This window comes from Delphinus delphis, chromosome 10 (assembly GCF_949987515.2).
Source record: "Delphinus delphis chromosome 10, mDelDel1.2, whole genome shotgun sequence".
NCBI classification, from domain to species: Eukaryota; Metazoa; Chordata; class Mammalia; order Artiodactyla; family Delphinidae; genus Delphinus; species Delphinus delphis.
The window spans coordinates 19,703,917-19,727,397 of record NC_082692.2 but is presented as its reverse complement, the minus strand read 5'-3'; the positions used below and the strand labels follow the sequence as shown (position 1 = coordinate 19,727,397).

Sequence of the window (23,481 nt, the reverse complement as noted above, 5' to 3'; positions counted from 1 at the left end):
CTGGCTCACTGGTGGGTGGAGTCAGGGTCCTGAAGAGTCTGGGGCTGTTGCCCACCCACGGGCAGGTGAAGCCAGGTGCTAGTGTTAGTGATGGACTGCTGGCAGGCAGAGCCAGGTCCCGGAGTCCGGCTGCAGGGCCCAGGGATCCCAGAACTGCTTTCAGATCGTTGGGCAGTTGGGGATGGCGGTTCCTGATACAGTTGGGTGTGGGGTCCAGGGTGTCCAGGAGGCTGCGTTGGCCTGCTAGTGGGTAGGATCAGGGCCCTGCTGGTCCCAGGGTAGGGTCTGGCCTGTGGGATGGTGGTTTCCTCGCTTCTGGTGTCTGTCCCCTGGTGGGTGAAGCTGCCCTGGAGACTTAAGGCCGGTTTCCTGGAGGGAGGGGCCCGTGGCCGGCCGCTGGTGGGTGGAGCTGGGTCTTGGCCCTCAGGTGGGCAGGGCCGTGTCTAGAGGTGTGTCCAGAGGCAGCTGTGGGCTCTTTCGTCTTCAGGCAGCCTGTCTGCTGATGGGCGGGGCTGTATCCCCGCCCCCCCCACCCCCTCCGCCAGGTCTTAATGATCCAAGATGTCGGCCGGCGGGAGTGTTCGTGCCGCTGACTGCTTTCTGCCGTCTGCGTCTGTGTCCCCAGGGTGAGCTGCAGCTGCCCCACCCCGCCTCTCCAGGAGACTCTCCAAGACCAGCAGGTAGGTGTGGCCCAGGCTCCTACCAATTAACTGCTTTTGCCCTGGTCCCAGTGCGCGTGAGATTTTGTGGGCGCCCTTTAAGAGTGAAGCCTCTATTTCCCCTGTCCTGTGGGGCTCCTGCAATAAAGCCCCGCTGGCTCTGGGGCCTCGTCTTCCCAGTGCTGGAACCCCGGGCTGGGGAGCCTGACATGAGGCTCAAAGCTCGCACTCCTGTGGGAGAACGTCTACAATGTATTTATTCTCCAGCTTGTGGGTCAGCCGTCTGTAGGGGGAGGGGGTGTGGAATTTGATTATATCACAGTCCTCCCCTCCTACCCATTTAGTTGTGGTTCCTTCTTTAGGTCTTTAGTTGCAGATCTTTTCTGGTAGGTTCCAGTCTTTTGCACTGATGGTTGTTCTGCAGACAGTTGTGATTTTGGTGTGGTTGTGAGAGGAGGTGAGCTCAGGGTCTTTCTGCTCCCACGTTTTGGCCTCTCTCAGTGCATGTGTTTTATCACCCAAAGGTCTTAACTTTGTCTTCCCAACGCCAGCCTGCATAAACAGTTTCTTTAGGAGAGGTACCTTGTTGTAGAAATCTCGATAGACCTGTGCACGCCTTGCTAATGCCAAGGTACTGCTTCCATCACGGGTGGCTTTCCTTGCAGTAGTTACTGCAGGTGGCCATACATAGAGCCTGTGCCGTTTCCAAACTAAGCTTTCCTGTTCTACTTTGTGATGATGCCTTGCAATGCCAGCGTGACTGCAACTCTGCAAACCCCATGTCCCAGAGCTGCGTTTCAGAGTTGTGGTATATATGAGCAGAGACTGTAAGCCCCCTGAGGCTAAATGAGTCTTTATTTGTATATGTTCCCAACCCAAACCCCCACCAGCATCATCACAGAGAAGCCCCTGACATTCAGCTCTGAGAGTATTTACCAAGCGATTCATTAAATACCAGTGATTGCTTAGTTACTGAGTCAGCAGTAAAAACAATTTCCCCTATATGGTTTGTTGCTGTCCTGCTTAGCTGAATTACCTTACTTACTTTATAAAATTGTAAAGTCAAATTGTAAACCAAAGTCAGCAGAAAACACCAGCACTTCTCACTATATCAGGAAAACAAATTAGTCAAATAGAAAAATAAATATTTTTATCCCTGAAATTTTCCTGGGGACATTATCTCTTATAAAACAAATATGATGGATTTTGAGAAAGTTCTAAGTACACTTTTTGCAGGGAACAACAGTTGTTTGCTAAAAACTAGTTCTCTAACTTCTCATTTATTCAACAAGTATTTGTTGCGTACTTAACTATAAATGAGGTATGCATATGCCAGGGACTGTCCTTGGCAATGGAGCTATAGCAGTGAAGAAAAAAAAAAAAAAGAGAGGACATAAAAATCCCTACCTTTGCGGGGCTCCTATCCTGGAAAGAGGAGACAAGAAGACAGAGAAAAGGAAGGAATTCCCTGGTGGTCCAGTGGTTAGGACTCCGTACTTCCACTGCCGGGGACCTGGGAACTAAGATCTCACAAGCTGTGCAGCATGGCCAAAAAAAAAGACAGAGAAAAGTCATGTAATTGCCCAGTGTTGGCGTGGGAGATGTGATAGGGCAAAGATCACAAGTTTCAAAGAGAGTGTTCAGGGAAGGCCGAATAGAAAACTACATTTGAGGATGGCCTGAGGAACTGATGGGATGAGTCAGTCATGTGGATATGTGGATATCCCTGGGAAGAACATTCCAGGCAGAAGCAACAATAACCACAAAGACCTTAGAAAGGGACCATGCTTGATGTTTTAGATTTTCTAGTAGCCACTAGAAAAGAAGTAACAAGAACAGGGAAAGCTAATTCTAATAATATGTTCTATTTAACCTAATATATCCAAAATCTTTCAACTTGTAATCAATATAAAAATTATTAATAAGATATTTTACATTCTTTTTCTCATACGAAGTCTGTGAAATACAGTATATATTTTACACTTACAGCACATCTCAATTCAGACTAGTCACACTTCAGGTGCTCCACAGCCACGTGTAGCTAGTGGGTACCATGTTGGATAATGCAGGTCTATGTTTCCCCAGTTGTCCCAGTAATATCCTTTATAGCATACACACACATACACATGCTCACACACATGCATGCACACACATAGATCCAGGAGCCAGCCATGCGTTACATGTTTAATTTAGTTGTCATGCCTCTTCAGGTTCTTTTCTTTATTAAATTTTTTTATTGATTTACAATGTTCTGTTAGTTTCTGAATCACAGCAAAGTGATTCATATATATATACATATATATATTTTCTTTTAAATATTCCTTTCCATTATGGTTTATTACAAGATATTGAGTATAGTTCCCTGTGCTATATAGTAGAACCGTGTTGTTTATCTATCTGATGTATAATAGTTTTTATCTGCTAATCCCAAACTCCTAATTTATCCCTCCCCCCACTTTCCCTTTTGATAACCATAAGTTTGTTTTCCATGTCTGTGAGCCTGCTTCTGTCTTGTAAATAAGTTCATTTGTATCATATTTTAGGGAAGGGTGAGCTGTGACAAAGCGAGAGAGTGGCATGGACATATATACACTACCAAACGTAAAATAGATAGCTAGTGGGAAGCAGCCGCATAGCAAAGGGAGATAAACTCGGTGCTTTGTGACCACCTAGAGGGGTGGGATAGGGAGGGTGGGAGGAAGGGAGACCCAAGAGGGAAGAGATATGGGGACATATGTATATGTATAACTGATTCACTTTGTTATAAAGCAGAAACTAACACACCATTGTGAAGCAATTATACTCCAATAAAGATGTAAAAAAAATAGATTCCACATATAAGTGCTATCATATGATATTTTTCTTCCTCTGTCTGGCTTACTTTACTTAGTATGATAATCTCTTTGTCCATCCATGTTGCAGCAAATAGCATTATTTCATTCTTTTTTATGTCCGAGTAATATTCCATTGTATATATGCACCATATCTTCTTTATCCATTCATCTGTAGATGGACATTTAGGTTGCCTTCATGTCTTGGCTATTATAAAAAATGCTGCTATAAATATTGGGGTGCATGTATATTTTCAAATTAGAGTTTTCTCCAGATATATGCCCAGGAATGGGGTTGCTGGGTCATATGGTAACTCTCCTGTTCAGGTTCTTTTACTCTAGAACAGTAATGGGCCCCTCTTTGTTTTAAACGTCCACATCTTACTATATTTGAAGTGTACAAGCAAGTACATTTTGTAGAATGTCCCAAATTTGGACAGGGTGTCCAAATACCTACTTTGAAAGTAGAGCCAAAAGGATTCGTTGATAAATTGGAAATGAGATGTGAAACAGACGAAAGCCAACAATGAATCCAAAAATTTCAATCTGAACAACTGGAAGGAAGGAATGCCATCTTCCAATCTCCTGAGAAGCAGGAGATTTAAAGAAGACCAGGGGGCTTCCCTGGTGGTGCAGTGGTTGGGAATCCGCCTGCCAGTGCAGGGGACGTGGGTTCAGGCCTGGTCCAGGAGGATCCTGCATGCCACGGAGCAGCTGGGTCTGTATGCCACAGCTGCTGAACCTGCACTGTAGAGCCCGCGGGCCACAACTGCTGAGCCTACATGCCATAGCTGCTGAGGCCCGTATGCCTAGAGCCTGTGCTCCGCAACAAAGACAAGACACTGCAGTGAGAAACCCATGCGCCACAATGAAGAGTAGCCCCCGCTCACCTCAACTAGGGAAAGCCCACGCACAGCAACGAAGACCCAACGCAGCCAAAAATAAAATAATTTGTTAAATAAATTAAAAATCTAAATTAAACTATAAAATAATAAAGAAGACCAGGAATTTTGCTTCAGGCATGTTAAGTTGCGGAAGCCTCTTAGACATCTAAATGGAGATACCAAGTTGGTGATTGAAGGTAATTGTGTTTGGAGTTCAGGTGAGAAATCCAGTTAAAAATATAAAATTGGGAGTCTTCTGCATGTGAATGGTATTTAAAGCCATGAGACTGGTTTGTTTCCTCCAGGAAGTATAGATAGAAAACAAGAGATACAGGAACAGAGCCTTGGGGCACTCCAATATTTAGAGGTCATAAAGAAGAGGGGGAAGCAGCAAAGGAAAAGAAGAGTGACCAGTAGGGAATTAAAAGACTATGACATCTTAGAAGCCAAGTGAAAAACGTGTTTCAAGGAGAAACGAGTGACAAATGCTGAGGACTGAGAATTGGATTCAGCAGAATGAAGGTCATCAGTGACCCTGACGAGCAATTTCAGTAGAGTCATGGTGGGGTTAAAATCCAACTTGGAGTACATCCAAGAGAGGATAAAAGAATATTTCAGGGACTTCCCTGGTGGCCCAGTGGTTGAGAAGCCACCTTCCAATGTAGGGGATGCGGGTTCGATCCCTGGTCGGGGAACTAGGATCCCACATGCCATGGGGCTACTAAGCCCGTGCACTGCACCTACTAAGCCTGCACTCTCTGGAGCCTGCACGCCACAATTAGAGAGCCCTCACGCCGCAACTAGAGAGGAGCCCACGTGTCACAACGAAGAGCCCACACTAGCAATGAAAGATCCTGCATGCCACAACTAAGACCCAATGCAGCCAAAAATAAATATTAAAAAAAAAGAATGTTTCAAATAGCAAGTATGGCAACTCTTTGAAGAGTTTTTGTATAAAGGGGAGCAGAATATTGCACATTTTGTGAATGTGCAATAACCGGGAGGAGGGGCTGTATGAAGTCAAAGAGTTGTTTTATTTTTTTAACGAGAAAAAGTACAGCATGTTTGTTGATGCAAAGAACCCAGTTGAGATTGAAAAATTAATAAGGCAAGAGAATAATAGTGAGCAGTCTCCCTGAATGGAGTGAGAAGGATTGGCTGAAATCTGCATACATGGAGGGGGCATCGGTATAACAGGAGGAAAGCCAGAGGATATGGGCACAGACGCAGGTCGGTGGGTAGATGTGATGGGGAGAGCTGTGGAAGGTCTTTTTTGATTGCTTCTATTTTCTCAGCAAAATAAGATCAACATAGGAAATCTGTGATGTAGAGAAAAACTCTATGTAGCAAATAAGCAAAATGGGCATAATACTATGAAAGATCAATGGAAAGTTCAGTACAGGTTGGAACAGTCAAAGCAGAATGGGCAAGTTCCCAGTAGGCGTCACCTAAGCAAAGGCGCAAAGACGGGAACGAGCTGAATGTGTGTTAGGGGAAGCCAGTTTAGTTTAAGCTGAGATTCTGTGCACCAGAGAAGTGAAAGTAAGCTTGGTTTAGTTCAAACTGTAGAAGGCCTTCAATGCTAGGCTGAAGAAAGAATCTAGGCATACATGGCTTCCCCCGGATTTGTGTATTCCATTCTATGGTGTTGCTAAGCAATGCATTCCAGAGTTCTTGACTGTTCACTTCTGTTACTGCCAGTGGTGTGACTTAAGCACCCTTGGCCTTTTTACACAATGGCAAAGACCCGGGCTTACTATGCACAATTTTGGATTCAGGTTTATCGATATTTTGTGGGGCTGTATCACCGCCTCAAGAAATGCTGGAGTGTCGTTAAGGGCTTTTTCACTAAAAAGGAGGAAGAACACATCCCTCCAGCTGAGAGTATTTTTCACAAAGAAAAAATTGCGGTGCTTGGCCGTATGTTGAAGGATAAATCTCTAGCCCTTGAACAGAGAGCTCAAGCTGCCTATAGAATTGGACTGTTGGCCTTTACAGGTACTGATTTAACCAGCTGTGCTGACAGGTGTTCCACAGTCTTTTTGCCTTTTGTAACACTGTCAGTGAGCGATTCTCATAGCACTCGTCTTAACATTCCAATAACATTTCCTTTGCCTAAATTATTAGTTTTTTGTCTTTGCACCGCCAAAGATATTACTACTTTCCCTCAAGGATCTCATGTTTTCAAGAGAATGTGTCCATCAAATAAATTACTAATAAGGTACTTTCCTGTTTTTAATTTAAAAAGTATATATATATATATATATATATATATACACACACACACACACACACACACACACTGAAATTGCCTATCAAACTTTTCAGTATCATGAAAAAATTGAATCTATACTGAATTGATATAATTTCAACCCTTTTACAGGATAAAACTACTCAGTATTTTATTTTTTATCTTGTAAAAATGCATTACACAGACAGTAGTTCAGAAAAATCATGAAGAACTTAAGGCTTTTAAAATACCTACTAGGAAAGCCAATAGGTGCATTAGTGAAAAGCAACTATTAATGTATACTTGGCTAGAGAATTAAGTGGCAAACCATTTAAAGACACACTGCTCTGATTGTCAAGTCCAAACTTGCTTCACTTTTTTTCTAATAAATTTCATGTAAAAAAATTTTATAGACAATCCTCAACAACACATCGCCTTATTAGAAGCTCTTGTTGGTAGCTGTTAGTGTCCTTGGTAGATCGATTAGTTTTTAAATGGGAAAATGAATTACTTCAATGTAGTTTAATAGACTACTTTCACGGAATGGTGTCCATGAGAGAAAACATTTACTGTTTTCAAGGACCAAGGGGTCCTAGGTACCAGAATGATTGAGAGCCACTAGCAGAGGACCAGAGAGAAGACGGAAACTCAGAACACCCAGGTGAGGGCGGTGTAAATGGCATCCTCCACTTGAGGCGGGCTCAGTTCCCTGTAGAGCTGTGGTCACCCTTTGGGGTAAGAGTTAGCTAATTATAAAGGGCTCAGAATCCTTTAACTTGATGTTACTTAGCCTTGGTTGTACTGGTGGGAAACAATGGAAAGGGCTTATGCCAGGCTTTGGCTAAAGCTTTACACTGCACAGAATATCCTTGGGACCATGGGACTGTGGTAGTGCAGATAAGAGGAATCCAAACCAGGTCAAAATTCCAGTGGCTAGAATCCAGCCAACTGTGCCAGCTTCTCCTCACCATCTAACTTGTCTTCATCAGTGCCTTCTTATATAGGACCTGCTTGGAGTTTGAGATTTAAACTAGGATGATCTGGGGTTCAGGTATATGATGGAAGTAGAGTCAAGCACCAGGTTGGTCCCAGATCTGCAAAAGATTTGGGCTGAGAAACGTGTAAGGAGAACAGGACAGTGATGGACAACTCATGAAAAACCTCTCTCTTACCATTTAGACCCTGGCTTTGCCGCTCGGCCTTTTGGTTTTTCCTTTGTTTGCTCTAATGCTCTGGTACTTTTTCAAGTACTGAAGACAGAGACTCGGGAATGAGACCATGAGGGAGATTTGCTAGGTGAACACAGCCGGGCTTTATTCATCTTGCAGTACCGATTCATAGGCGCCTGATTGAAGGAAACAGGGAGGAGCTTTGGGCAGGCAGTGCTCTTCATATAACTCCACGCTGATCAACACACACTTTCTCATGTTCACAGCAGCACACGGGGTGGGGGAGAAAGAGGAGAACTCAAAATATCCGAAGTATCACATCCATAGCGACGAGAATATAAACACAGGAGCACTCAAATGTCACTAGCTACTAGATACACCAAATACTTCTGGAAATGCAAATGCTTGTTTTACAGGAGGACCAACTGCTGGAAATTTTGCAGCTGAGTACATGAAAGAAGTAGCTCACTTGTTGCAAAATTACAAGATGGAACCAAAAATAAAGATCCAGCTGCTCCAGAGTGTTGCATCTTGGTGTTACTTGAACCCTGTCAGCCAGAGAAGAGCCAAACATTTGCAGTTTATTCCTATTCTCGTTGATCTTTTTGATAACAGACTTGAGCCTACCATGAAAAGTGACATAAACAGCAACCTCCTGCTTAAGTTTTGGAGTTGCTATGTTCTCTCTGTCATGACATGCAATAACCTGTCTTGTATGCAGGAGCTTAGAGACTACAGTTCTCTAAAATATCACTTGCAAATGTTGGCCAGTGAGAATTGGTCTGGATGGCCCGAGAATTTTGCAGAGGAGCTGTATTTCCTCATTGGTTTTCACAGGAATTAATTTCTCTAAATCCAGTTACCTGATGCAGCTGTCTGCACCATTGTATCACCCTGGAAAACTGAAATAAATAACAATATCCGATCACATCATTCTTCAGCGTTTTCTTTTAGATAGTTGAAAAATTCTATATACATTTTCATAGTTACTGCAATAACCAAACTTATGAAAAGCGCCACTGTTTAAAATAACCTCATAAAAATTAAGTTCATAAAATGAGAATTCATTGGAAGATGCATTCCCTATATAACTGTTAGGAGCAATGGTGTGTTTGGGGGGCTATTAGATGACATTAAGCTCAGGCACCCAGAAATGCCAAATCCAAACCCAACTCACAGCCACACCCTACAGTGGACACTGTCGTCCCACCCATATGTATCCTTTCAGCCCTATTTCAGTGACGGCCTTCCGGTTGCCACATCTTTGGCTGAGGTTGCGTTCTGGCTACCAGACCATGATCTTTCTGCACATCAGGCTGACCAGTTTGGGGGAATTTACACTGAATAGGAGCAGTGCTTACCTCCACTGGCACAACCCTGGATAGAGATGAGTACCATGTGTTCAGACACCTAAAGACAGCCTAAAGCTAGGCTCTTGGATTTTTACTCTCCCTATTTTGCCTGTTAAGAGAATATGTAAAAGAAAGCTTGCACCTGACTTTTGTACTGCCCAGCCTCATCAAAAGCTTTGTTACAAAAAATGTTTACGGAGAAGCGCTTACAGGATGTGTACCTGTTTGTGTCTCTAACTACATTAACATTTGCCTCTAGCTTAAGTCGGAGCCATCATAGATTGAACTGCGTACTTTTCCTGTTTCACAGACTTGCCTTGACTAAGCTTACTTTAGCGTTACGCTTCTACCTTTCACTGAGGGGCCTGTAAAAAAAAGTGTAGGTCCGTGATCCTTGCTTGTATCTATTACAGGAATGTTGTGAGGGATGTTAATCACATCACGTGGATTCATGAGGCTCTCGGGAGCCAATTTTCTCAAAACTTAAACCAGGAAAAGCTGTGTTCTACTGAGCAACTGTTATCTTTTCATCCTTTGTGGATTTTGTGAATTGTGTTAACGCAGAGTTTCTGAAACTAGAATTCAGTTTATAGTGGGAGAATAAGGGTCGGAAATCATAAGTCCCCTTTAGAAACTGGGTCACGGCCACAAATTCCTTTTTTCAAGTGCTTTTTAAATTGAATTTGAATTTTTCCTCAGAGTAATTCATGAACGTAGTTTGAAGAGTCAAATATTGCCAGGCCTCTGATGAGAAACAGAGGTTCAGATTTGGGCCTCGAGGCATTTTTATGCTAAGCTATGATTTTAAAATCGCTCTCCAAAATTTTAACAAATGGTTGCTATTTTCCTTTGCTGTCCCTTGTAAGCTCATCTCTCTCCAACATTTGGATTTTCTTAGAAGCAAATCCACGGTAAGAATTTGAGCACAAGGGCTTTATTTGCTAATCTTCATGTGGACATACGCTTTCATTTCTCTTAGGTAAATACCTAGAACGGCCGGATCATACAGAATGTGTATGTTTAACTTTTAAGAAATTACCGAACAGTTCGATAGCATCTGTGGCATTTAACATTGCCACCAGCACGCTGGAGAGTCCCAGTTGCTTCACGTCCTTAACACTCGGTATGGTCAAGTTTTATTTTTCAAACTTCAGCCATTCTGATGGGCACATAACAGTATCTCACTGTAGGTTTAATTTGCACTTCCCTAAGGACTGTGTTGCCATCTTTTCACGTACTTATTTGCTATCTGTACATATGCTTTGCAAGTGTCCAAATATTTCCTCTATTTAAAAAATAAGTTGTCTACTTAATGAGTAGTAAGTTCTTTATAGATAGAAATCCTTTGTTGGGTATATTTTGCAAGTATTTTCTCCCAGTCTGTGGCTTGTCTTTCCATTCTCTTAAAAGTCTTTCAAAAAGAAGTTTTTGATTTTTATTTATGCAGTCTGATTTATGGTATAATTCGTGATTTTTGTGTGCTTTTTGAGAAACCTTTACCAAATCCAAGATCACTAAAATCTTCTCCAATATTTTCTTCTAGAAGATTAATCATTTTGGCTCTGACATTAAATTTTAAAACCCTCTTCAATTCCTTCCTCTTTTGCTCCCTGCCACCAAATCCTGGCAATGCATTTTTGACATTTTCCAGAAATACTTTTTCTTTGCCAAGTCATCCTATTCTACTTAGCTCTCCTCTTTCTTTGGGCTGATGGCCCAAATCTAAAACATAAACAGCTGTACTATTACAGTAACCACTGACCTCACATGGCTCTTTAAATATAAATTAAAATTTTTTAAATGAAAATGTTAGTTCCTCATTCATACTAGCCACATTTTGTGCTCAAAAGCCATATATGGCTACCTGGTTATTATACTGGACAACTCAGTTCCAGCATCCCAGAAAACTTCATTGGACAGCGTTGCTATAGATTAATAATGTTTATTTAAGCATTTAGATCAGGCACTCTAGTAAAGGTTTTAATTCTCACAAAAACAGAGGTGGACTTAATATCAGAGATAAGAAAATTAAAGTTCTATAAGAATAACTTGCCTAAAGTAATCCTTGAAAGCTTGACATTGCTCTTTATTGCCAATTTATACAAAACTTCTTGTATGCTTTCCACAGATCTTAATCCCAATGCTGTATACTTTGCAAACAATTTCCCTTTATTTTGTCCTTTTCTTCCTTCAGAACAGTACATATGAGAAATCCTTAATTTCACCCTACTCTTACTTCATATTCCTTCAATATACATACTTTGTCTATACCAGTATGTGAAATGTGCAGATAGAAAGTTTCGGAACCCTTAGCTATTCATGCATCTCTTCATCTGCTCCCCACTTTGCTTCTCTCGAGGACTACCAACACCACCCCAACATTTTAAGCTTCCAAGAAGAGTATGATCATACCAGCCTTTACTTGGCTACTCAGATTCACTTGGGGAGCCTTTGACTCCAGATGCTCACACTCCTACTGGGTTAGATTACCTGGCATGGGGTCTAGAAATCAACATTCCCTCCAGTGAGCTTGAGGTGCAACCAGGTTTACGAGGTAAAACCTCAGCTATCTCAGTCTAAAAAGGGAGAATTCATTTTCCCCTTGTTTCCTCCAAGCTAGTTAGCAGATTAGAAAGGAAACAAAACAAAAGCACAGAAATAGACAAATTTTCTACCCAGACTCCTTATACTTCATTCTTCAAGATATACACAAAGCTCAACAGAATGAAGTTTATTTATCATATACACAAGTCATGTCTGACAACTGAGAAAATGCTATTTACACAAAACAACACCGTAGATTAAAAATACATAGTATTTGTATTTTAGTACAATAATAGGGCCCCAGGATACAAACAAGGAAGTCTGAGTCCAAGTTTTCATTATAAAGTTATTTGCTCTGCTACAAAGAACTATAGTGGAGGTGAACGTTGGCAGTATATTTCTCATGAGTCAGTATTACTGAATTTCACACACACGGTTTTGCATCTGTAGAGGAAGAGACAACTTCTTCAGCACATGTACCAATTTCTGAGTCTTCTACTTCAGAATCCTCACCAGTTTCCTCTTCAGAATCAAATTCCTGACTATCCGGTGATTCAGAGTTATCCAGAGGTTCTTGATTCAGTCTCTTGTAAAGAATAAACCAATAATTTATTGTAAAAACTTCACAATCCAAGCCCATTATCAGTATGCTGATATAACTGACCCTCAATGTTATAATGAGGGTTCATTTCATAATGTCTCTATATTAAATTCACTTACATGCAGTCAAGTGTTTGTTAGATCAAAGTGCTGACCATATTAGATCGTATTTCTGCAAAGTCACAGTATTTAAAAATTTGCTTATTTTTTTTTTTTTAAGTACTCACATGCTTTCAGAATACAATTTAAATCAGTACTTCTCCAACTATCTACAGTAAAGGACCAGGTTTCCTAATTTCGCATCTGCTTTGGACCAATACTTCCATGGCAGGTAAGAGCGCCACTACAGTACTTCCAAATGAAAGCTTCAAATGTGAGTTCCGCCATGGCACTAAAATGTGCGGCAGAAATTGAGTGCAAGAGAAGTTTTGATATGAAAAAGGTCCTCCCCAACAGCAAGATAATTTTTTGCAGACATGAATAAGTTTAAGACCTATTTTTTAAGACTGGTAAAGTAACAGTCATCAGGCTAATTCTTATAAACACATTAGCTACTTCCAAATTAAAAAAAAAAGTCAGATAAGACGACTGAAGTTATTTCGTACACCAATTACCAGTTTTATAAATGACAGTAATATCTCATTGGCATTATAGTTAAATTAAAAACTGTCTGGAGATATATATATATATATCTGATTCACTTTGCTGTACACCTGAAACTAATGCAACGCTCTAAATCAACTATACTCCAATAAAAATTTTAAAAAAACAACCTGTCTGAAAATTTGACAACTGTGAAATATAGTTTTCCATATATTTTTCAGATGTAAGTATTCCTTTCTATATTGTTACAAGAAAATAGGTGTTCTTTTGCTTCATAATAATAGCATCTGACAATTATTGAGCTCTCACTATGTACAGGCAATTCTCTCAATTTTCTACCTATTCTCTACTTGTTATTCTCATAGCAAGCCTATAAAGGTAGGCACTATTACTCCCATTTTATAAATGAGGAAAATGGAGCCCTGACAGGATAAATAACCTGCTTGACTCAAACTTAATGGTGCTAGGTAGGGGGCTAGGACTCAAACCCGGGAAATCTCTTTCTAGAGCCCAAACACTTTCTGATCACACTACTGCTTCAACTTTATAGAAAAATAGATGCCTCTGAATCAGGTGAATGTTAAAATACCTACCTCTATTATCTCTGCCATATACTGTACATGTTCTGCTACTTCTGCCAATTCCTTATTCTCCTTCTTCAGGCGGGCAATTTCATTGTCCTTTTGTTCAATTTCTTTATGAAGCTATGTGACATAAATCAAAAAGTTCAGTTTTTCATAGATTTGCTACGCTATAAACCAAATTATATGCCTCCAAGTATATAGCTGACACACATTTAGCACAAAGTCCCTAACAAAGGTGCTGTCTTTGGCTCTCAACACAATAGGCTTCTTTTTGTATAATAGTTCTGGTAACAGAGTTGCCTAATTAAATTTTTATTAAGACAACATTAAAGCTAGTCTATATTGCTCTAATAAAATATCCTGGGCAGCAGAAAGAAAATAATCCTGGAATGTTTAAAAATTCCACAAATTATATTCAGTACATACTTTCTCATTTTCCTTAAGTGCTTCATAAAGAGCCTTCCTCCGTTTTTCCGCCACTTCTTTCCAATATTGAGAGGATGGATTTTCTAAAATAAATTGTTTTACATGTAACTTTGAAAATCATTACTGTTATATACTGCTGTAAAAGCCCAATAACTAAAAAAAAAAAACCAATAACTTTTTTGTCTATTTTTTAAAAGTTTACAATATCATTCAGTACTTAGTAATACCCATTTTTTTAAAGATTAAAGTTAGAAAGCCAAATCAGTTTTTTTCTCTTATTTTTCCCAACATTTTGAAGATTTCAATCCCTTCAAAGGAACTGAAACACAAGTACAATACACATGTAACTTTAACCTAGATTGTTAAAGGTGTTTGCAACATTTGCTTTGTGTATTCATATTTTTTAATTTAACATTCACATTCCTGAAAAGTCCAGATCAGTTATTTTTACGCTGTCCTTAAATTTGGATTTGTCCATTTCCATGATTAAATTCAAGCTACACAAGTTGGCAGGAACACTGTGTAAGAATGTTGTATCCTTCTCAGTGTATCACCAAAGAAGCACATACTAATTGGTCACAATACTGGAGATGCTAAATTTGATCACTTGCTTAAGATGATTTCTCCCTTGTAAAGATACTTTTTTCCTTTAGTAACAAATAAATGATCTATGGAGTAAAGTTTTTGAGTCTGTGGTATTAATATCCAGTTCCCTAACAACCTTTCACCCAATTTTCCTCCACTGATGTTTCTTGTTCCTTCTACATTTAGTAGTTGGCATTATTCTGTAAAAGAACTTTCCCTACCCCAATTCAAAAGAAAATTACCAGTATGGATTCATGTATTCTTTTTTAATTCAATGTATTATAATCCATTCTTGTCATTATTCATTTTGATGCTCAAATTTCCCCAAATTTAGTCAGGGGGGAATCCCTTCAAGCAGACTCCTTGTCCTTATAACCGGCACCCATCAGGTTTTGAGTACTTCCGTATTTTCTAACACAAGAGATTCCAAGCTCACTCTGTAGTTTCCCTGCCCCAGTGCTGGAAGCAGCCATTTCTCCAGGGAGCTTTAGTGGAGAATAGTATTTACAAACCAAGAACTGAATGTGATTGTGCTTCTTATTATTCGGGTGTCATTTGTTTCTGGGCTCTTTCATTGGCAGTTAGGAAAGGTTCTTTTTAAAAAATCATCAGTTTATACCAACACTCCCAATTCCAGTTCCACAACAGAGTTCTTCCTTTCCTTCCCCTTTATATACTGTATCTCCCTTAACCATACCATGGACCCAACAATATCAACATATTACTCATTTGCTCAATCCTAAAATATACACAAATTTTTACCCAAACTGCTACTACACCAATACCACTGCCAACAAAAATTAAATTCAAGATTTCTTTATAGTTCTTTTAATCCTCACAGTATAGCCCTCTGAGGGTCTACAGTCAGAGTTCTGTGTTCAAGTTGCATAGATTAATGTTTTTCATCTATGTGGTATGTTAGCAATATAATGTATAGTTGAGTTGTTTATTTCCATAATTAACTTTAGTGGTTTTTTTCCCACCAATCTTCATTAATTTTAGCCAAATCAGATATGAGTGTCACAAATCCTGTTGTTTATTCTACATTATTATTAGAGCTGCTTTATTTGTATGCAGTCAACCTTTCTATTGGGTTGGCCAAAAAGTTCATTCGGGTTTTAACATCTTAAGAGAAAAACCTGAACGAACTTTTTGGCCAACCCAATAAATGAAATCCAATAAATGAAATCCCACTGTCTACTTATTTTTCCCCTCACTGTCCTCAGGGGACTCAAAATGAGCCCAAATGTCACTATAACCTTGAGTAAGACAATTAACTTCTCTTGGCTCAATCTTTTTCCTCACTAATAATGACCCATGATTAGGACAGAAGTAATCACCTTCCATAATACTTATAAAACATCATTCACTTCCCCTTCTGATTTCCATTAAAAACTAGTGTTTATTATAGCCACACGCTTCTCATTCATCTTCACTCCCCTTATTATTCCTGTTGTTCCCTTATTTCATTCTCCTGGTATCTTTTCTTCAAATTCATTATCTCTATACATTTTTCTTCTGAAAAGACTATTTCCAAGTCTTATAAGTCCAATATCAGAGCTGCCATATTAATCACTTTCCTTTTCTTTAATATTTCATACATATATGGATTTACCAAACAGTAGGACCTGTCCAAATGTACGCTGTTTTATATATTTACACCATAAAAAATCTTAAATTATCAAAAACATAAAAGTAAAATATCTAATAAATTAAGAAGCTGTGGGAAGAGTTCATAACAGTACAACAAATAATATTTACCCTTATTATAATTTAAAAATTTAAGATAAAAGCCATACACACACACACACACACACACTTTTTTTTTTTTCCCATACCTGTAATCATAAGATCAAATGCTTCTTGGGTGACGCCTCCAAGATTTTTATTTTCACTGTGTTCTGGGTCAGTAACAACTCCAGAGCTGGAAGTCTTAGATATTAACTGGTCGTTCCAATGTTTCCGTTTGGACAAGCTTTTAACCAACTATAATGAAAATATATACATCAGTCATTTTGTTTAATGAACAAGAAAGCTAAGCAGTTTAGTCTCTTATGAATTAAAACTAAAGCACTCAGATATGGGGATATATGTATAGCTGATTCACTTTGTTATAAAGCAGAAACTAACACACCGTTGTAAAGCAATTATACTCCAATAAAGATTTTTTAAAAACCGAAAGCACTCGTATCTCTATCTTTCTGATATCTTTGGCCCTTTTAAGAAATTACACAATTCAAAACTCTACCAAAATGTATAGTTATATTTTAGGAATTTTATTTACATCAACTATTTTGAATTAGACTTGAGCCTAAGGCTTAGCTGAATTTATTTTTATTATTTAAATGATTCAGTACCATGGAAAGGCACTATTTTCAAAAGTCTAGAAACCCTCATCCATGATTTCATCATTTACATACAGGGGTAAATGATTGAATCTAACATTTTATTCTTAAAAAAAAATCAAACATTATGCCTATAGGTTAACTCATAACTTATTACATTATCCCCAGTTCTACTACAGGTATTCATACCACTTTTGAACTTCCTAAATTGAAAAATTAAAACAAAAACCACTTTTGTGGGGAATATACAATTGTTATCCTTAAATTATTTCCAAATTTCAATGATTTAGGTATTTCTGACGAAGGAACTCTTTGAAATGTTTTTAATGTAAAGGTAGCATCGTCTGTACCCCATTCTAGCTCAATAATACACACCTCATTTTCTCTTCCGACTAGAGATCCAGCTGTAGAAGGCTGAATCATCTTCAGAGTTCTTCTTGGAACAGGACTACTCTGAAAGTCAAGATAAGGAATTATCTGGTTACTAAGTTCCTATATGGAGTGTTAACATCTCAATCCTACCGTAATTTACAAAAGAAAAAAAAATGCTAAGGACACTAATGTTTGATCTGCTGTATACTTTTATAATGCTACATATGATTTGATCAACTAGCAAGCTTATTATTTCCCTGAAATTATAATAAAGTTTGAAGAAATTCTAAGAATAAATCACATTACCCAAATTTGACACAAACAAGTAGCTCTTCTTCCATTTCAATGTACATTCTTGCTATAGTCATGTAGTCATTTGTTTAGTTAAAACAAAACTATAACATTAAGTTCTAGTACTCCAAACCATGTATGATGAAATTCCAGTAAAACAGGAATATTTGTATTCCCTCTTAAAAAGATCTTCTACACAGAAACTAGAAATTTACCAAACATCATAACATTTAATGCTACCCACAAAAGAGGTAAATTGGAGGAAAAGGTTAATTATTTACACTGCAAAATACTTTCCCCTAATCAAAAGGATTCATCTCAGGCTTCCTTTAAATTGCGAATAGTCCCTAACACATTTATGTGAATCCACCAAAAGAATATCACTTTAAAGAATATTACACATGTAAGAAGACCCGCTTCCCCCCTTCAATCTTTACCTGACTGCAGAAACAGTTTTGCTTCAAGCCCATTCATCAGCAGAGAAAATGTCAGTGCTTGAGGCATAGAAACACTCTAAAATGCACAAGCTATTGTTTTGGAAAAAAAAATGGTTTCCTTGTAATATGTAAATACCTTCCTGTATATTTCCTGATCTAAAAGGTCTCTCTATTTTTGCAAAAAATCATTAGTTATACTGCCACCACGGGATAGCAAACAATGGTGAATACTCAAACAAGGTCAGCAAGAACATGACACCGAAGCAGCGTGAGAAAGTTACTGATTCCACACTGTGCTTCACAGGACTAGAGTTCACCTTTCTCACGGTAAAGTTTCTACTGCTGATTATTATCTCACCATTTAACTGAAGAACAAATGCTGGCTACTGTGAGAACAAATATTACACCAACATTTCAGATATAATTTAGATTACAGATTAGTCACCATTGTCCAGACAAATAGAAGAAAATACAACTGTGGAACCTTAATAATAGGAGGTGTTAATTTATTTAAATGCTTGCTACTCATAAAGGCCAAAGAAGCCAGCTAAATGACCACTTCCAAGATTTAACTTTCACAACTGTAAGCTTTATAGCATCCAGCCGTCCAAATGCAATATTGCTATTATCATTTTATTCATATAGATCATGCGTTAGAATAATAAGCTCTTTACAGCCAGAAAGGTTCTTATATATTGAGTCGTAATCTTTTTAGAAAACAATTTGAGATTCTATGAACCCCCTCAAAAAAATCAAAAGAGCATACTCACACAGAATTTTGCGTATAATTGGCAAGGAATCCATGAACTCCTAAAATGTACTCTTACAGACCTAGTTTCAGTCCAACTCTCTCATTTTACAGATGAGTAAACTGAGGCTGAGATGCTAAATAACTCACCCAACATCACAGTTTTGGAGGCAGAACCAGAACCAAACAGAACCCAGATCCTTTTATATCCCAGATAGTTGTACTATAGATAGTAAATATTAGATTTCTCTTTAACTGTTAGAATCTGCTGAATTTACATAAATTATTTGTCTGGGATTTGATTCAGTGGAGGAAAGGGGGAGTGAATGGAGATGGAGATGAAACAAGACTGGCCATATACTGATAATTGTTGAAAATGGGGGAAGTAAAATGAGATTATACTATTGACTCTATTTTTGAATATTTAAAAGTTTTCATAATAAAAAGTTTAAAAACACACACATACAAAGCACAGTGGGAAGATGCCATCACCCTTTATGAAAGCTGATGGAATAAAATTCACAAATTATCGATGCAAATTATTCACGAAAAATAATGTAAGGAAGATACTAAGGCAAGGTAAACAAAGCAACCTATCAAAAAGCACCTGCTATCACTTACAAAAAGGCTTTTATTTATACTATTGAATTTAAATCTGGAAACTGGTACACTTTCTTAACAATGTAGTCTCATTCCCAGGAATCCTGAGAATACATATAGTCTAAGTTGTGTGGCAGGACCCCCTAGCTAAGTTGAAAATTCATTTAGAACCTGAAGAGCGAAGCCAGTCAAAATTACAAACTCAAAATTAAGCTCTGTCTTTATTGTTATAAGAATAAACATTTGGAACATGATTTCCAGTGACAGTATACTACAGGGATTCAAAAAGTGTGGCAAAATGAGCAAGTTGGATGGTAATGAGCATATACCTTGGAAATATACACAATATAATGCAAACTGTCTCTGTGGTCAAAGACACTAATCTGAAGATACACAAAAAGGATTTTAATAAAATCATTTCATGAAATGTAGTAAAAGTAGAAACAAAGCATTTCTTGTATATAGAAAATCCTAAGGAATCTACTAAAAACTATTAGAATAAACAAGTTTAGCAAGGTTGCAAGATACAAGATCAAGGTACAAAAATCAATAGTACTTCTATACCATAGCAATGAGCACCCCAAAAATTAAGGAAATGATTCCAGCTACAATAGCATTAAAAAGAATAAAATACCTAGGAAAAAATTTAACAAAAAAGTGAAAAACTCAAAACTCGAAAAACTTTGTTGAAACTTTTTTCAACAAAACATTGTTGAAAGAATGTAAAGAAGACCTAAATAAATGGAAAGACATCCCATGTATGTGGATCAGAAAACTTAATATTCAACCATAATTAATTTTTAAACAGTTACTTGCCCTCAGACTAAAAACTGATTAATTCAACGTTATAGAAATTATATTCAGGTTAAATTTGACTAAATTATGTCAAAAAACATCTAACTACGTGCTTTCTATAACAAATTAAAGTGACTGCATCACATACCTTTACATTCTCTTGGATTCCTTCTTGTTTCTGCTTCATACTGTGATTCATTGTACACCTGGTGAAGAACAGAAGATCAGTAATTCAAAAACAGAATATGGTCTGCATCAGAAAGTGAAACCTAGTTTTTTGTTGTTGTTGAAAGTACAGTCATAAAAATAAAAATTAAAAAATCATAGCAATAAAAAATGATGGAACTATCTTTTCTCACTGTACCCAAACTCAGCCCTGTCAATAACAAGTGACTAAAGCTAATGACACTTAATATCTTTATACACACACATACAATTAATTCTGGCTGGAAAAATATTGTTACAAAAGGGAAAATTTGTATTCTAAACAAACTTACAAAACGTGACAGTGTCCTGGATTAAATACAGGGCTGTCAAAGATCTGAAAAACGGACTTCCCTGGTAGCAGTGGTTAAGAATCCGCCTGCCAATGCAGGGGACACAAGTTTGAGCCCTGGTCTGGGAAGATCCCACATGTCACGAAGCAACTAAGCCCATGTGCCACAACTACTGAGCCTGTGCTCTACAGCCCGCGAGCCACAACTACTGAGCCCACGTGCCGTAACTACTGAAGCCCACATGCCTAGGGCCCATACTCCGCAACAAGAGAAGCTACTATAATGAGAAGCACACACACCACAGTGAAGAGTAGCCTCTGCTCCCCTCAAGGAGAAAGCCCCCCCGCACAGCAACGAAGACCCAACACAGCCAAAACTAAATAATTTTTTAAAAAAGATCTGAAAAACAGTCACCAGGAAAAGCAAAACACAGATACTTGGGTGTGCCCAAGTCAAGAGCAGCATCCTAACTCTACTATTTCAAAGGCAGATTTAAGCTATAATAAACTTGGCTCTGGTAACCAGCAATAACTTAATAGTGATTTAATATCCAATCAAATAAGATTATGCATTTACATTTGTAGGGAATGTGTAACCACCATCATGAACTGAGACACTGGTGGAAGCAAAGAAAAGGGAGCAAGAGACAAAGGGCTATGTAACGCCGTTAACCACACCACTGGGCCGGACTCACTCCAAACCCAACTTTGAACTCCCCAGCCATGTCTCTCCCTCAAACAGATCTCCTTGATTTCTGTGGCATGCCTTTCTTTACCCAGTGCAGTGGCTTTTAAACTTTGTCTATGACCCATCCCATGTGAATACACTTTACACTGTGCCCTAGCACACACAAACGCAAACGAAAATGTTTAGGAAAGAAAATCTAATTGTGTGACGCACCCTATTTTCTATTCTAGTTAATATTAAGCAAATGCTGGTCGAGCTGAGCCAAGGCAATGATTTTCAAACTGCGGGTTGCAGCCTGGGATTCCAAAATTACTCAGTGGTTGTTTAGAAAAATGTAACTAAACAGACGAGAAAACGTCAGAGTGCAAGGCATATGAGAAATAAATACTGCTTAGTGAAGGTTCTAATTTAGTTGGAGGGTTGCATCCTAAATTGCGATGTAAAAAATGTTCTTTAGTACATGTCCAGATTTAAAAAGTTGAAAGCCACGGATCAAGTCTAATCCTTCACTTGTTCATCACACTCCCGCCAGAAACCTCGCGTCCTTGCTTTTTATTCTCTAGTTCTTTTAAACAACTAGATTGAAAACTCTGGCATAGGACTGGGTCCAAGGAAATCCTGATAAACTGGTGAAACCAAGTGTCACCAAGTTCAATTTTTTTTTTTTAAGGGGGACTCAGAGTTAAGGGACCTTGTCCCATGAGCCCAGTTTGCAGACCCCCTTGGATCACCGCCAGTTAATTACTGGTCAAGAGGGTGGATGTTCCGCCTCATCCCGACAGCCAGGCACGCCCAGGCTGAGGCCCTCACACCAAGCAGCTGCACACAAACGGCCCCGTGACCCCGCCAGCCCGTCCTACGGACACAGACCCAGAAACCAAAACCTGGGCAGAAGATCCGGTGCCGCGCGCCAGGGCCCTCCAACCGCTGAGCGCGCCACAGGGACTGCGCCCGCCAGCCAATAGAGAGCGCGGACGGGACAGCGCGCCAAAACAGATCCAACCAATGGGGCAGCCCCGAGCCTCACCTCCCTCCCCGTCCCGGCTCCTATGACCGTTCAACAGCCCCTTCACTTAGACCCCGGCAGCGGCCCGGCAGCTGTCACACGAGTACCTGACTTCCGGCCGGTGGGAGCCCAAAGCGGCTAGTCTAGCAGCCCCCCCGGACCCACTCCTGTCACCTCTCTCACACTTACTGGATGGAAGCGGGCAATCCTCGTAGCGAACTCACGTAGTTGTGGCTCCGGCGCCTCGCGTGAGGTCCACAGGCAATACGCGTTCGTCCCCGCAGCCGCAGGAATGCTAGCGCGCGCTGCTGTAAACCACTGGAACTCCGCCCTTCGGCCCTAGACGGCCACGTGATCGCCTGACACGAGACGGAGGGCGGGGCCATCCGAATCCGGCGAATCGCCTCTCGGCTCCGCCCGCTTCGGCTCTGCCCCTTCCTGCGCCTGCGTGGTGGGCGTAGCGTGTGTTTGGGCTGGAATATCCTGGGGTTTCTCCTTCCTAATTCTTTAGTGTCCTCGGATCCTGCCCTCTGACCAGTGCTCGGAACTTCCCTTCAGAGTAGAATCCCCTTTTTTTTTTGACTTTTACAAGCGGGGAAAAGACCCGCGCCCACTAGTTGTAAACACTGGGAGACCAAAATATTGTATATGTAGTACGGCTTATTTTTCTGTAAAACCCTCGTTCCGCGGACTCCTAATTGTATTAAGAGCTTTTATATTTTGGTTTTTTGTATTTTGACTACATTGTGGTGCGGTAGTAGTGCCGGAAGGCCTAATCCTGCAATGAATCCTGCTATTCACTGAGCACCTAGTACGTACTAAGTACTGTTCTGGGCGCCGGGAAAACAACTGCCGTTGCAATCTGAAGGAGCAGGAAAGCCTTAATAATAATTACGTCTAGCTTTTTTTTTTTTAAGTCGTTTTACAAATTTCTCAACTTTCTTTGTGGGTGTAGTACATTTCGGTTTACTGGAGGCTTGTTAAATCTTTTGTTTACACCTACCATAGCTATTATAATACAAGTCTGTTTTCCCATTTCTTAACTTTTCATAGGATTATCATTCTCAGAAGGCAGGAAATATTTATCTACTAACTACGCACAGCACCGCCTTTAGGAAATGCTTTCTCAGCTGTATACGCTGCAGACAGTGCGTGCCCACCTCCTGCCACCCGCCCGACCCGTATTTCTTTTTGACAGAGCTCAAAATCTAGCTTTCTTTGGGGTGAAATGTAACA

The 23,481-nt window shown here is 39.5% G+C and overlaps 2 protein-coding genes across 2 annotated transcripts; one reads left to right on the top strand and one right to left on the bottom strand.

Annotated features, from left to right (window-relative positions):
- The first annotated feature begins 6,110 nt into the window (after window positions 1-6,110).
- ARMH2 (armadillo like helical domain containing 2) lies at window positions 6,111-8,691 on the top strand. Its single transcript, XM_060021565.1, has 2 exons — window positions 6,111-6,372; window positions 8,190-8,691. The coding sequence occupies exons 1-2, from the start codon at window positions 6,111-6,113 to the stop codon at window positions 8,615-8,617; spliced, it is 690 nt and encodes a 229-aa protein (XP_059877548.1). The 3' UTR covers window positions 8,618-8,691.
- Window positions 8,692-11,071: 2,380 nt separating this feature from the next.
- GMNN (geminin DNA replication inhibitor) lies at window positions 11,072-22,571 on the bottom strand. Its single transcript, XM_060023544.1, has 7 exons — window positions 22,435-22,571; window positions 20,204-20,261; window positions 17,188-17,265; window positions 16,306-16,453; window positions 13,883-13,965; window positions 13,466-13,576; window positions 11,072-12,255 (listed from the first exon to the last, which is right to left on the bottom strand). Exons 2-7 carry the CDS (start codon window positions 20,252-20,254, stop codon window positions 12,094-12,096), a joined length of 633 nt encoding a protein of 210 aa, XP_059879527.1. The 5' UTR covers window positions 20,255-20,261; window positions 22,435-22,571; the 3' UTR covers window positions 11,072-12,093.
- Between the last annotated feature and the right edge of the window lie 910 nt (window positions 22,572-23,481).

What these genes read in the sequence shown, in the direction of transcription:
- ARMH2 (XM_060021565.1), top strand. Translation starts at nt 6,111, where the DNA reads ATGGCAAAGACCCGGGCTTACTATGCACAATTTTGGATTCAGGTTTAT. An exon ending in TGGACTGTTGGCCTTTACAG is followed by an intron (nt 6,373 to 8,189) that starts GTACTGATTTAA and finishes CTTGTTTTACAG; the next exon opens with GAGGACCAACTGCTGGAAAT.
- GMNN (XM_060023544.1), bottom strand. Translation starts at nt 20,254, where the DNA reads ATGAATCACAGTATGAAGCAGAAACAAGAAGGAATCCAAGAGAATGTA. An exon ending in GAATCCAAGAGAATGTAAAG is followed by an intron (nt 17,266 to 20,203) that starts GTATGTGATGCA and finishes CTTGACTTTCAG; the next exon opens with AGTAGTCCTGTTCCAAGAAG. An exon ending in TAGTCGGAAGAGAAAATGAG is followed by an intron (nt 16,454 to 17,187) that starts GTGTGTATTATT and finishes TTTTCATTATAG; the next exon opens with TTGGTTAAAAGCTTGTCCAA.